Source organism: Pristis pectinata, chromosome 14 (genome assembly GCF_009764475.1).
Source record: "Pristis pectinata isolate sPriPec2 chromosome 14, sPriPec2.1.pri, whole genome shotgun sequence".
In the NCBI taxonomy this organism is placed as follows: domain Eukaryota; kingdom Metazoa; phylum Chordata; class Chondrichthyes; order Rhinopristiformes; family Pristidae; genus Pristis; species Pristis pectinata.
The window spans coordinates 1,338,632-1,352,612 of NC_067418.1; the positions used below are offsets into that span (position 1 = coordinate 1,338,632).

At 51.5% G+C, this 13,981-nt stretch overlaps 1 protein-coding gene across 1 annotated transcript in view; it reads left to right on the forward strand.

The window, feature by feature from the left end:
• ampd3a (adenosine monophosphate deaminase 3a) overlaps positions 1 to 11,576 on the forward strand; it is a 42,606-nt gene extending 31,030 nt beyond the window's left edge. Inside the window, exons 12-15 of the mRNA XM_052028852.1 lie at positions 3,009 to 3,129; positions 6,336 to 6,509; positions 8,381 to 8,491; positions 11,069 to 11,576. Coding sequence (XP_051884812.1) covers positions 3,009 to 3,129; positions 6,336 to 6,509; positions 8,381 to 8,491; positions 11,069 to 11,245 — 583 coding nt within the window. The 3' untranslated portion in view covers positions 11,246 to 11,576. The remainder of the gene's footprint in view (positions 1 to 3,008; positions 3,130 to 6,335; positions 6,510 to 8,380; positions 8,492 to 11,068) is intronic.
• The last annotated feature ends 2,405 nt before the right edge of the window (positions 11,577 to 13,981 follow it).

Sequence of the window (13,981 nt, forward strand, 5' to 3'; positions counted from 1 at the left end):
CTGGAGGGGAACCAATGTCCTGGCTGGGAGGTTCACTAGTGCTACTCGGGAGGGTTTAAACTAGTTTGGGAGGGGGATGGGAACCAGGGCACCGGGTCAGACAGTGGAGGGATTGAGAGGGAGGTAGATGTCAGGGCCAGTAAACACAGGCAGGAGCAAAGTAACAGACATGATGGGACAGACAGTTTGAAGTGGGTGTATTTGAATGCTGGGGTATTATGAACTTAGATGAGTGATGAACTTCGAGCATGGTCACAACATGGAGCTGTGATGTTGTGGCCATTACGGAGACTTGGCTGAGAGAGGGACAGGATTGGGTGCTTAATGCTCCAGGGTTTCGATGTTTTAGAAAAGATTGGGGGGGGGGGCGGGGAGGGGGATGGAGTTGTACTGCTAATCAGGGATTCAGGGACAATATCACAGCTGCACTCAGAGGAGACATAGAGGGCTCGTCCACTGAGTCTATATAGGTAGAACTCAAAAATAAGAAAGGTACACTCACTCTGATGGGATTATACTACAGACCCCCCCCCCCCTCCCCGATCGCCACTGGGACATTGAGGAACAGATATGCAGGTAGATTAGGGAAAGGTGTAAAACTAATGGGGTTGTTGTCATGGGGGACTTCAACTTCCCCAATATAAACTGGGACCTCCCTAGTGTACGAGGTTTAGTCAGGGCCGAATTTGTTAGGTGCATCCAGCTGGGTTTCTTAAATCAATATGTCGATAGTCCAATGAAAGGACGAGCCGTACTGGACCTGCTGTTGGGTAACGAGCCTGGCCAGGTGACCGACCTTTCAGTGGGAGAACAGTTAGGGAACAGTGACCACAACTCCTTACGTTAAGATTGCTATAGATAAGGATAAGTATGGACCTTGCGGGAGAGTATTAAATTGGAGCAGGGCAAATTATGGGAGCATTAGGCAGGAACTGGGGAGAGTTAATTGGGAACAGCTGTTTTTGGGCAAGTCCACACCTGTGGAGGGTGTTTAAAGACCAACTGCACAGAGTACAGGACAGGACAGGGAGTAGGACAAGGATGGCAGGGGAGGGGAACCTTGGATGTCGAGAGAGGTGGTTAATTTAATCATGAAGAAAAAGGAAAAGTATGTGAAGCTTTGGAAGCTGGGATCAAACTGAGCACTTGAGGATTATAAAGAAGCAAGAAAAGAACTCAAGAAGAGAATTAGGAAATCCCAGAAGGGCCATGAAAAGTCCTTGGCAAGTAGGATTAAAAATCCCAAGGCATTCTATACATACGTCAAGAGCAAGAGGATAACTAGGGAGAGGGTAGGACCACACGGTGTTTCGATGTACATGTGACTAATAAAGAAATCTTATCTGGTGAGTCTCATGTCAGTGGTGGGGAAGTTACTGGAGAGGATTCTTAGGGAAAGGATTTATGAGCATTTAGAAAACCATGGCCTAATTAGGGACAATCAGCATGGCTTTGTGCAGGGCAAGTCGTGTCTTACTAACTTGGTTGAGTTTTTTGACGCAGTGACGAGGGTGATTGATGAAGGTAGAGCTGTGATGTTGTCTACATGGATTTTAGTAAGGTGTTTGACAAGGTCCCTCATGGGAGGCTCATCCAGAAGATTAAGATGCATGGGATCCACGGTGAATTGGCCGTTTGGATTCAGAACTGGCTTGTCCATGGAAGACAGAGGGTAGTGGTCAATGGGACTTATTCTGGCTGGAGGTCTGTGACTAGTGGTGTTTCTCAGGGATCCGTACTGGGACCTCTGCTGTTTGTGATGTATATAAATGACCTGGATGAAAATGTAGATGGGTGGGTTAGTAAGTTTGCAGATGATACGAAGATTGATGGTGTTGTGGATAGTGTAGAAGACTGGCAAAGGATACAGCGGGATACAGATCAGTTGCAGATATGGGCAGAGAAGTGGCAGATGGAGTTTAACCCGGCCAAATGTGAAGTGTTGCACCCTGAGAGATCAAATGTAAAGGGACAGGACACTGTTAATGGCAGGACCCTTAACAGTGTTGATGAGCAGAGGGATCTTGGTCCAAGTTCATAGCTCCCTGAAAGTGGCTGCACAGGTTGATGGGGCGGTAAAGGCGGCGTACGGCAGGCTTGCCTTCATTAGTCGAGGCACTGAGTTCAAGAGTCAGGAAGTTATGCTGCAGATTTATAAAACTTTAGTTAGGCTGCATCTGGAGTATTGCATTCAGTTCTGGTTGCCCCATTACAGGAAGGATGTGGAGGCTTTGGAGAGGGTGCAGAAGAGGTTCACCAGGATGCTGCCTGGATTAGAGGGCATGAGCTATAAGGAGAGGTTGGACAAACTTGGGTTGTTTTCTCTGGAGCGGCAGAGGCTGAGGGGAGACCTGATAGAGGTTTATAAGATTATGAGAGGCATAGATAGAGTAGAAAGCAGGTATCATTTCCCCAGTGATGAAATGTCTAAACCAGATGTCATGCATTTAAGGTGAGAGTGGGCAAGTTTTTACACGGAGAGTGGTGGGTGCCTGGAATGTGCTGCCAGGGGTGGTGGAGGAGGCAGATACGATAGGGGCGTTCAAGAAACTCTTAGACAGGCCCATGAATGTGGGGGAAATGGTAGGGATATGGACACTGTAGGCAGAAGGGATTAGTTTAGTTGGGCATTTTATCACTAATGTAGTTGGTTCAGCACAACATTGTGGGCCGAAGGGCCTGTTCCTGTGCTGTACTGGTCTAAGTTGATGGGCCAAATGGCCTCTTCCTCCTCCCATTGTATTCAGTGCATGTGGAGTTGGACTTCCAGGGCCCCTGCAGGAAGGTTCCAGCTCCTTGACTCAAGGCCACTTCACTGGGGCGTGATCGAGCCAAGGAAAAGCAGAGAGGGTCTCCCCAGACCCAAAGGTCACAGAGTGCCACGCGGGTACGTGCGGACACAGGAAACCCAGCGTGGTGCGTGCTTGGTTACTCTCCAGGTGCCAGTGAACAGGGTCTGACCAGCGTGAACACTCGGCTGGGCACTGACCATCTGCTTTATGTTTCAGGGAGCGAGGTCTGAGCACCTTCCAGTTCCGCCCTCACTGTGGAGAGGCCGGCTCCATCACACACCTGGTCTCGGCGTTCCTCACCGCACAGAACATTTCCCACGGACTCAACCTCAAGAAGGTAAGGTCAGGGAGAGCAACGGTACCGCCCCCCCCCACAGTGTGACCCCCCCTCAGTATCGCCCCTCCCACAGTGTGACCCCCCCTCAGTACCGCCCGTCCCACAGTGTGACCCCCCTCAGTACCGCCCCCCCCACGGTGTGACCCCCCCTCAGTACCACCCCCCCCCACGGTGTGACCCCCCCTCAGTACCGCCCCCCCCCCACGGTGTGACCCCCCCTCAGTACCGCCCGTCCCACGGTGTGAACCCCCCTCAGTACCGCCCGTCCCACGGTGTGACCCCCCCCTCAGTACCACCCCCCCACGGTGTGACCCCCCCTCAGTACCGCCCCCCCCACGGTGTGACCCCCCCTCAGTACCGCCCGTCCCACGGTGTGACCCCCCCCTCAGTACCACCCCCCCACGGTGTGACCCCCCCTCAGTACCGCCCCCCCCCACGGTGTGACCCCCCCTCAGTACCGCCCCCCCCACGGTGTGACCCCTCCTCAATACCGCCCACCCCACGGTGTGACCCCCCCCTCAGTACCGCCCCTCCCACAGTGTGAACCCCGCCTCAGTACCGCCCCTCCCACAGTGACCCCCCCTCAGTACCGCCCCTCCCACGGTGTGACGGTGCCTCTGTGAAAACCACTCCCCTCCTAAAAACAGGAGGAGGCTGCAGGAGTGTCACAGAAAGAGGTGAGGTATGACCCTAACCCTCCCCTCACCCTACCACTCCAGTCCCAGGAGAGTACTTGTCCCAACTAACGTCACAAGTCACCCACTAGGTTCCCCTTTGCTGTTTGTGGGATCTTTCCATTTGACTACATTTTAAATGTGCTTCATTTATAGAGCGCACTCTGGTACGTGACCATCCGGTGTCAATGCAAGTTTTTTATATACACAATTGGTAAATTGGTTTATTATTGTCACATGTACCGAGGTTTTGTGTGCCGTCATCACAGTGCATTGAGGTAGTACAAAGGAAAACAGTAACAGAATGCACAGTAAAGTGTTACAGCTACAGAGAAAGTGCAGTGCAGGTAAACGATAAGGTGCAAGGTCATAATGAGGTGGATTGTGAGGTCGAGTCCATCTTATTGTACAAGGGAACCGTTCAATAGTCTGATAACAGTGGGGTAGAAGCTGTCCTTGAGCCTGGTGGGACGTGCTTTGAAAGTTTTAAACATTGATGATTCCCGTGGGGTGTGTTGTCCAAGTTGCCTGGGGTGTTCCCCACACCTCAGGGCCCTGATGCTGCCTCTCACCCTTTGACCCCAAGAAGTTCTGCTGCTGAGTCAGTGTGTGGGATGTCTGTGGCTGAAGGCCCATCAGTGACCAGCTGAGGCTGCTCACCAGATAATGTCCAGCACATCGCAGGGCAGGGAAATACTGAGAAAACGTGAGCGTTCCTGAGAACAGCGCGAACACCATGTCCCTCTCACCACCTTCACTGAGGGGAAGGGAGATGACCGACTCTGGGCTGAATGTTGGGCAGGAGCCAGGAGTGAAATGGATCGGCTTGTGCCCAGTTGCTCCGAGTGGGAAAACATTCTGAATAACTCTCGGTAACTCGATCTCCTATGGGAAGCTCATCAAGCGGTGTGCTCGGGGGCCGTCACTTGAAAGTGCTATATCCCGAAGTTCAGGCTGCAGGACTGGGGGAGTGACTCTGTGTTTGACACTGTCCTGTGATGTGACTCCTTTGTGTGACCCATTCTGCAGAGCTACCAGCCTGAAAAACTGGATCTGTGATTGGGTCCAGACTCCTGGAATTATGGAGAAATAGAACAGTACAGCACAGGAACAGGCCCTTTGGCCCAACAGATCTGTGCCAACCATGATGCCAATTTAAACTACATGTCTGACTGCACACGGTCTGTCCCTCAGTTCCCTGTGTGTCCACACGTTTGTCTAAATGCCTCTTAATCGTTGCTATCAAATCATTCGTCCACCACCCCCCTCTCTATGTAAAAGCTGCCTCCTAAATCTCCTTTAAACTTTCCCCCTCTCATCTCAAACCTATGCCCTTCAGTATTTGACATTTTTCCACCCTGACTGTCTACCCTATCTATGCCTCTCATAACCTTATGAACCTCTATCAGGTCTCCCCTCAGCCTCCGCTCTAAGGAGAACAACCCAAGTTTGTCCAACCTCCCCTTATAGCTCATTACCCTCTAATCCAGGCAGCACCCTGGTGAACCTCTTCTGCACCCTCTCCAAAGCCCCCACACCCTTCCTGTAAGGGGGTGACCAGAACTGCACGCAGTAGAGACATTCAGCGTGGTTCCAGGAAGGATGTGAAAGGTCTGGGAGAGAGGGTGGGGCTTTACTGGGAAGACCCAGCATGACACAGACCTAATGCAGTGTGGGATTAGTGCAGACGGACAAAAAGGTCAGGATGGATGTCGTGGGCCACAGGCCCGTTCCTGTGCTGTACAACTCAATGACTCCGTGAGTGAGGCTCTGGGGTCCTGTGGAGGGACTGGACAAATTCGGGGCATCCAAGTGACAATAATAAACCAATACCAAGACGTGGAATTAGGAAGGGTTTAAACCAGCAGACGGGTACCCCAAGGATGTAGGGAGAAGGGATCAGAGAGCAGAGGAGAGGGAGGGGAACGTTCCCCTTGGTGAGCTGGACACTGCCCAGTAGGGCAGTGGGAGCAGATCAAACAGGAAGTGTCAGACCAGAATTAGGTGAATGGAGGAAGCAGGCACATGTAACTGATTGGCGAGCTCTATTGCAGAGCTGGCACAGACTCGATGGGCCAAGTGATCTCCTCGTGTGCTGTCTGATTCAAAGTACCTGAGCAGTCCAATTATTTAATTCGACGTTTGTTAATATCTCAACAATTGGAGCAACAAAGATATGCACAGCAAGATCCCACAAACCGCACTGGGTAGAAGCAGTGATGGTTGAGGAGGGAATGATAAGGACGGGGCAGCTTTCCTGTTCAGGAGAAACCCCGCAGGAAGTCTGCCTGCACCCCCTCCGCATCCGATGTCTCAGTACTGCCCCTCCCTCAGTACCGCCCCTCCCACAGTGACCCTCCCTCAGTACCAACTCTCCCACAGTGGGACCCTCCCTCGTCACCGCCCCTCCCTCCGCACTGATAATGAGAATGGGTTCCCTCACCACCCTGATTTGACGCGATCCGTGGTTCAGGATGCTATCAGAACGTCCGTGTGGCCTGACCTGAGAGCCGTGTGTTTTTGATTTTGCAGAGTCCTGTTCTTCAGTACCTCTACTACCTCACCCAGATCCCCATCGCAATGTCTCCCCTCAGCAACAACAGCCTTTTCCTGGAGTATTCCAAAAACCCACTGCGGGAGTTCCTGCACAAAGGCCTCAAGGTGTCCCTGTCCACTGACGATCCCATGCAGTTCCATTACACCAAGGTTAGTGCCTGACACGCTGAGATGTCGGTGTGTAGCTCTGTCCATCACTTTGTCCGGACTCTGCGTGCTTCACCGTGACCCAGTAGTGGAACAGGGTGGTGAACTGACCAATGGCTGATGCCTGTGCTGTTGTCTCCTGCCGCCTGACACTCCTCATTGGTCACTCGGTCCTCACTCTGTTGAAGCTTGAAAGGCCACAACGTGTACTTGTGTTTAAGTGACCTGTGGTCTCAGCACCAAGTCTACGCTGGGAAGTTGCTGACACAGCTGGGCCCAGATGCCGCGGGTGCACCAACCAAGCTGCCGAGTCCAGATGGGAGGGTCGGAACTGTGAGGCGAGGGTCAGGGCGTTTGGAGTGACAACAGGAGGCATTCACTCTGGCAGTGGCGGAGAGGCGGGGACTGCCAGCCCCCGAGCAGGAGGTTCCCCTCTGAATGCACTAGTCAGGCCCTTCACGTCCCACCACGTTATAGTCACACAGCACAGAGACAGGCCCTTCGGCCCAACTGGTCCGTGCTGATTAAGATTCCCATCTAAGCCGGTCCCATTTGCCCGCGTTTGGCCCATATCCCTCTAAACCTTCCCCATCCATGTACCTGTCCAAGTGCCTTTTCAATATTGTTAATGCACCTGCCTCACCCACTTCCTCTGGCAGCTCGTTCCACATACGGACCACCCTCTGGGTGAAAAAGTTGCCCCTTAGGTTCCTTTTAAACCTCTCCCCTCTCATCCTAAACCTATGCCCTCTAGTTCTCAATTCCCCAACCCTGGGAAATAGACCAAGTGTATTCACCCCGTCTATACCCCTCATGATTTTATACACCTCTATAAGATCACCCCTCACTCTCCTACGCTCCAATGAACAAAGTCCCAAACTGCTCAACCTTTTCTCCATAACTCAGTTCCTCGAGTCCCAGGAACATCCTCGTAAATCTCCTCGGCACTCTTTCCAGCTTAATGGCATCTTTCCCACAGCAGGGTGACTGAAGCTGCACACAATATTCCAAATGTGGCTTCACCAACGTCTTGTACAACTGGAGCACAGTCTGGAACATTTGCTGTCACAACACAGCAAATGTTTGGATTCAATAAACAAGCTGCTGGAGGAACTCTGCGGGTCAGGCAGCATCTGTGGAGGCAGAGGGATGGTCAATGTTTCAGGACGGTCCTGATGCAGGTTCTCGACCCGAAACATTGACCATCCCTCTGCCTCCACAGAAGCTGCCTGACCCGCTGAGTTCCTCCAGCACTTTGTTTTTTGCTCCGGATTCCAGCGTCTGCAGTCTCGTTGTGTCTCAAACATTTGGATTCAACTCCCAGATTCGGGCAACATGGTCAGAGATGCACTGGGAGAAGCAGGAATCACCATGCACTGATCCATTGCTGACCTGACTCAGCCCTGCTATCAGCACAGGGTCCAGCAGTGGGGTTGAAGCTCGCACTAGTAATGTCACTGGGGATCACAGTCCCACTGAGAACTGATGAACACTGAAAAGACAACAGAAGTTAGTTCCCAAATGAACATGGCGTTTTCTACAATTATCCCGTGCACCTGGGCTGTGGCCAGCACTGGCACATCGCCCATCCCTCACTGCCTTCCTCAGCCACCGCAGTCCTTCTGGGGAAGGGGCTCCCTCGGTGCTGTTGGGGAGGGAGTTCCCAGATTTAGACCCAGTGACGGTGAAGGACTGGTGGCATATTTCCAAGTCAGGGTGGTGTGTGACCGGGAGGGGAAGCGGCAGGGGGTGGTGTTCCTGCAGGAGATAAGAATTTGAGTTTGGGAGGTGCTGTCGGGGTGATATTGGAGTGGGGAGCGGTGGCTTATGTGTAACGCTGTTGGATAACGTACTGACGGTCTGCTCTGGTCCAGGAGGCACTGATGGAGGAGTATGCAATAGCTGCACAAGTCTGGAAGCTCTCCACCTGCGACCTGTGTGAGATTGCGAGAAACAGCGTGCTCCAGAGTGGCTTATCTCACGAGGTAAATGTGCGGAGGCACAACCGGGGAATACACACAAAGTGCAGGAGGAACTCAGCAGGTCAGGCAGCATCTGTGGAGGGCAACAAACGGTCGGGGTTTCAGGTCGAGACGTTTGACTGAACCGGGTCCGAGGGCTGAGGTGACGGGCAAAGATCTGGACCCACTGCTCCCCAGCCAGATCCAGACCTGGGTACTCGATCTGCAGGTGGAGGGGAGGGGGACACTGTCCCAGAACCAAGACCCATGCAGGCAGGGGGTAGGTTTCAGCTCAGCTAACATGGCCGGCAGCTAAGGGCGAGGGGAGGTGTGGAGGCTGACTATCCCAGCAGCGGTCCTCTGCCTCCTGCCCTCTCCTATCCTCGGGAGCTTGACTCAAATGCAGGACCTTTAAACCACTGGGGGGGTAGGGCAGACTGACTCCCCCACCCCTGGCATTTTATCCAGAAGTAAACTCCCAGTTGCAGGAGCTGGAGAGGGAGATCCTCCCTTGTACCCCGTGCAGACCAAGCTCGGGGTCCACGAGTGGCCCTGTGCATTCCCACTACACGTTGAGAGCCCACCTGGATCACCCCTCTGATGCTGAGGCACCGTCCGATCACGAGAGGGGAAGTGCTGAGCCATGCAGCCTACAGGGAGTCCACCTCAGGTCAAACAGGTGGGAAGTGGTCACGTTGGCCGGTTTGAGTGGGCATTTGCTCCGTGCTATCCACAGTCACTGGAGGCCCACAGCTAATGGTGGAAGGAACGAGGTGGACAACTTGTGCATAGCAAGATCCCACACTATGAAAACCACCTGTTGGCCATCGTGTCTGTTCTGGCTATTGAACAGCCCCCAGGCCTCCCAGCACTGGGCGGTGGTCCTGCAGGTAACAGCTCCTCGCGTACGCGCCCGGGGACTGTGTAACGTCCTCGCCCAGCCCCCCAGGCTACGAGTTGAGGACCCCCGCTGGGTGAGAGTGACAGAAAGTCTGCTTCAGTGAGGTGAGTGAGGGATGACCCTTGGCCCCAGGACGCTGGAGGATGATTCCCGTCATTGCCAAATAGTGCCGTGGAACGTTGTGGCGGACGGGCAGGTGGGCTCAGGGTAAGGCCAACAGGTAGCATGTCAGCCCTGGAAGGCAGCACTCCCTCAGCACCATCCCATGGCTCAGCAGGGGTGATGGGCCCAGTTTGTGCAGTCAGACTTGAAGCTGTGTCAGAGGTGAGAGAGAACGTAACAATCATTGAGGCATCCAGCACAGGAACAGGCCCTTTGGCCCACCCTATCCGTGCTGACCATCAGTACCCACCCACACTGATCCCAGTTCCCAGCACGTGGTCCCTACCTTCTCTGCCTTCCTGATTCAGGTGCTTGTCCGGGTATGTTTTAAATGTGGGAGTCTCTGCCTCACCTCCCCTCCCCTCAGCAGTGCGTTCCAGATTCCAACCTCCCCCGGGTGGGCATGCTTTTCCTCAGATCCCCTCCAAACCTTGACCCCACAGTGTTAGGTACCTTTCCTATCTATCCCCCTCAGAATTTTGTACACCTCAACCAGATCTCCACTCAGCCTCCTCCACCAGGGAAAACAGACCCAGCCCCTCCATCCCTCCTCAGAACTGACACACATGCCGGTGAATTGTCTCTGCTCTCACCCACCTCCAGCGTCAGGGCACTTCTCACTGCCTCGTTTACTGCCACCACTCGGAGCAGGGGGCGGTGTGTCCACTCGGAGGGATTGGTGACCAGTGATCAGGATGCCAACTCCTCCTCCCTCTGGAGAACATTCTGCTGCTCTCACATTTCCCTGGGCAGAGCTCCCAATCAATCTGGTTGGAGACAGGATGGCAGAAGGTGGAGAACGATTCCTGTTGTAGTTCTGCCAGCCGGTTGGGATCAGTCACAGTGAGGCTGTTTAGAGATTAATGTTGAGACTGACTTCTGAACCTTCCCCACATTCATCGATCTGAGTGTCACAGTGATGCATTAACTCCGAGTGCCGCTGATGCTAAAGGTGTGTAGGCTGGGCTTTGACATGATCTACTGTTTGTGGTACTTTGCAAATAAAAATCATGTTCAATAAAACTCTCCACTATAAATTAGGGAAGGAATTATCCGTGGGCTGCTTCATGTCTGGAGGAACTAGGAAGAAGATCATGGTCCAGAAAATGGGCCCTAAATGTAGGCCAGGACCTATTGAGGGAGTGCTGCACTGTCAGAGGGCTCTTTCCAATGAGGTATTAAACTGAGCCATTTCCTCTTTGCTCGGGTGGACACAGAATGTGTTCAAGGCTATCTTTCCATGAACAGTGCAGGTCTTCTTCCTGGTGGCTCGGGCTGGTACCTTTCCCCCAGTCAGCATCACCGTGGAAAGGTCTGGTTGCTACCACTTTGCTGATTGTTGGATCCTGCTGTGCACAGATTAGCAGCTCTCCATCCTACGTTACGACAGTAACCAAAGTGTTACAGTGGCCACAAAGCTTTCCTTAGAGTGGCAGATGGGTGAATTGTTTTGTTCTGCCCCTGGAGGTGGGCAATATGCTGGCTGGATCTGATGAAAAGCAGAACTAACTCATACCCCACCCCACCTCTCTCCACAGGAGAAGCAGCACTTCTTAGGGGTGAACTACTTGAAGGACGGGCCCGAGGGGAACGACATCCGGAAGACGAATGTGGCCCAGATCCGGATGGCTTTCCGATATGAGACCCTGTGCAATGAATTGTCCTTCCTGGTGGATGCAGTGAAATCACCAGAGATGAGTGGGTCACTGGATTAGCAGCGGCCAGCACCCCCGACAAGGGCAGTGGTGTGGATACACAATCTCGTTGTAATCTTCACTGAAAACACACTGGGAGATGAGGCTGGGCTAAACTCAGAAACACACAACGGCCATCTCACCGGTAAAAAATAAAATCAATGCATGTTACTCACCGTATTATAATACCCTCACCCAATGCTTCATTAGATTTTACTTCAGTCTATTTTAAAAATAACCCCAGTGCAAATAGAGTGTATATAGATGAGTGTATAACGTGTACAGTACACAAGCTAACCTGGAAAGATTCTATTTGTACAGTCAACCAGGAATAAAATACAGATACAACTGCCTGGTGTACCTCCTTCCTTGTTACTGTTCCCTGGCACTGCAGGTTTTGGCATCAAGTTCAGAACTGTTACTTTGATAAAAGAAGCTGCTTTGTTGATCTGTCTTTTCAGTACATTGTACCTGCACGTATAAACATGTAATCTGCAAAGGATTGAACTGTTGTTGACTAAGGCCACTGAGCTTTGGGCAGACACATTCCCGGGAGCTGCAGCTGCCTGTCCAATGGCAGGTAGCGTGGGCAGAGTACAGATACCTGCTGGAGGAGGATCTCGTCGAAACCGACCGGATACTGAAAGGCCTGGATAGAGTGGGCGTGGAGAGGATGTTTCCAGTAGTGGGAGAGTCCAGGATCTGAGGGCACCTTCCTATTATAAAACGGAGATGAGAATTATGGAATTTCTTCAGCCAGAGGGTGGTGAATCTGTGGAATTCATTGCCACGGAGGGCTGTGGTGGCCAAGTCATTGGGTGTATGTAAGGCAGAGGTTGATTGGTTCTTCATTGGTGAAGGGGTTAAGGGTTACGGGGAGAAGGCAGGAGAATGGGGTTGAAAAAAAACCCAGCCATTTTTGAATGGCAGAGCAGACTCGATGGGCTGAATGGCCTAATTCTGCTCCCATATCTTATGGTGAGGGCAGACTGCAGCTGGTGGATACAGGGAATCCTTCAGTACAACCCCTTCAGTAGGGCATTGAGTATAGGAGTTTGGATGTTATGTTTCAGTTGTACAAGGTGTTGATGAGGCCACACTTGGAGTATTGCGTACAGCTTTGGTCGCCCTGTTATAGGAAAGACGTAATTAAGCTGGAAAGAGTCCAAAGATTTACAAGAATGTTGCTAGGACTCGAGGGCCTGAGTCATAGGGAGAGGTTGGGCAGGCTAGGTATTCTTGGAGTGTAGGAGATATATAAAATCATGAGGTGCATAGACAGGGTGAATGCATGATCCTTTTCCCGGGGAAAGGGATTCAAAAAGTAGAGGGCACAGGTTTAAGTGAGAGGGGACCTGAGGGGCAACTTCTTCACACAGAGGGTGGTGGGTGTGTGGAACGAGCTGCCAGAGAAAGTGGTTGAGGTGGGTACAGTTACAACATTTAAAAGACATTTGGACACTGTTAAGTACCAGCAACAATAGATGTTGATACATTTTTGAAAAAGCCAACCCCTGTGGGACTGCAGGGGATGAGGAAGCATGATTTGTTGAACCTTGCTGCAGAGCTAAACCTTGAAACAGTAAAGCAATGAGATATTCAGAGACTGATAGCTGCCCGTTATGTGGAGTTTGGAGAGGGCGTGTTGGAACAGTTTCCTGGGAGTGACCCAGAGACTTTTGATGCCCAGGTGCAGCTAGCAAAGATAGAGGCCAAATGAGAACGGAGATTAGACGCTGAAGCAGAACCAAAAAAGATTAGAGTTGGAACAAAGGAAGATAAATGCCCAGGTAGAAATGACAAAGATGGAGATGGAACAGTGACGGCAGGAGTTAGAAATGAAGCGAAGGAGTTTTAAATCTGGTTCTGATTCTGATGATGGTTTTATAGCCAGTAGGAGGTTCGATTAGTCCCTCCATTTGAGGACGATCAGGTTGATCAGTATTTCCAACATTTTGAAAAAGTTGCTGAGAGTTCAAAGTGGCCAAGGGAAAGATGGGCTCTTATGTTACAGAGTGTGATTAAAGGTAAAGCTCAACAGGCTTATTCTGCTTTGTCTGTTAGGGATGCGGCTGATTATACAAAGGTAAAACAAGCTGTGCTTAAGGCTTATGAGTTAGTACCTGAAACTTATAGACAAAAATTTAGGGACTCGCAGATCAAACACGTATGGAATTTGCTACTGAAAAGAGTGTGTGTTTTGAACGATGGTGCATGTCTAAAAATATAGATGGGGATTATGATAAATTGAGAGAATTGATTTTAGTGGAAGACTTTAAAAGGTGTGTCCCAGTTGAAATAACAACATATCTAAATGCAGAGGTGGTGGAAACTTTGCAAGAACCTGCTAGGCTGGCAGATGAGTATCCTTTAACCCATAAATCTAAATGGGGACAAACTAAAACCTTCCAAAAGAGTTATGAGGATGATTGGGAGTCAGTGAGTTGAGAAGAGAGAGGGAGAGAGGGAGAGAGGGACAGCCTGCTGGTCTCCAGATCAATGGATGAAGAACAATAACTGTGTCTGTCACTACAATCCACGTATAGATTTTTGGAGCTATCAAGTGGAGTCCACTTTGTCGTTAACCTGTAGTGGGAAACAGGTATTTCTGTGGGCTGCCACATCTCAAATGCCTTCGGGGTGGCAGATACTTCGGAGCAAAGCAGTGGAGATCATCGGAGATTAAGGTGTTGTATGGGTTCCATCGTGGAACATGTGGATTTCGTAATTTCTCTCTACATTTTCTCTTCGGTCAAC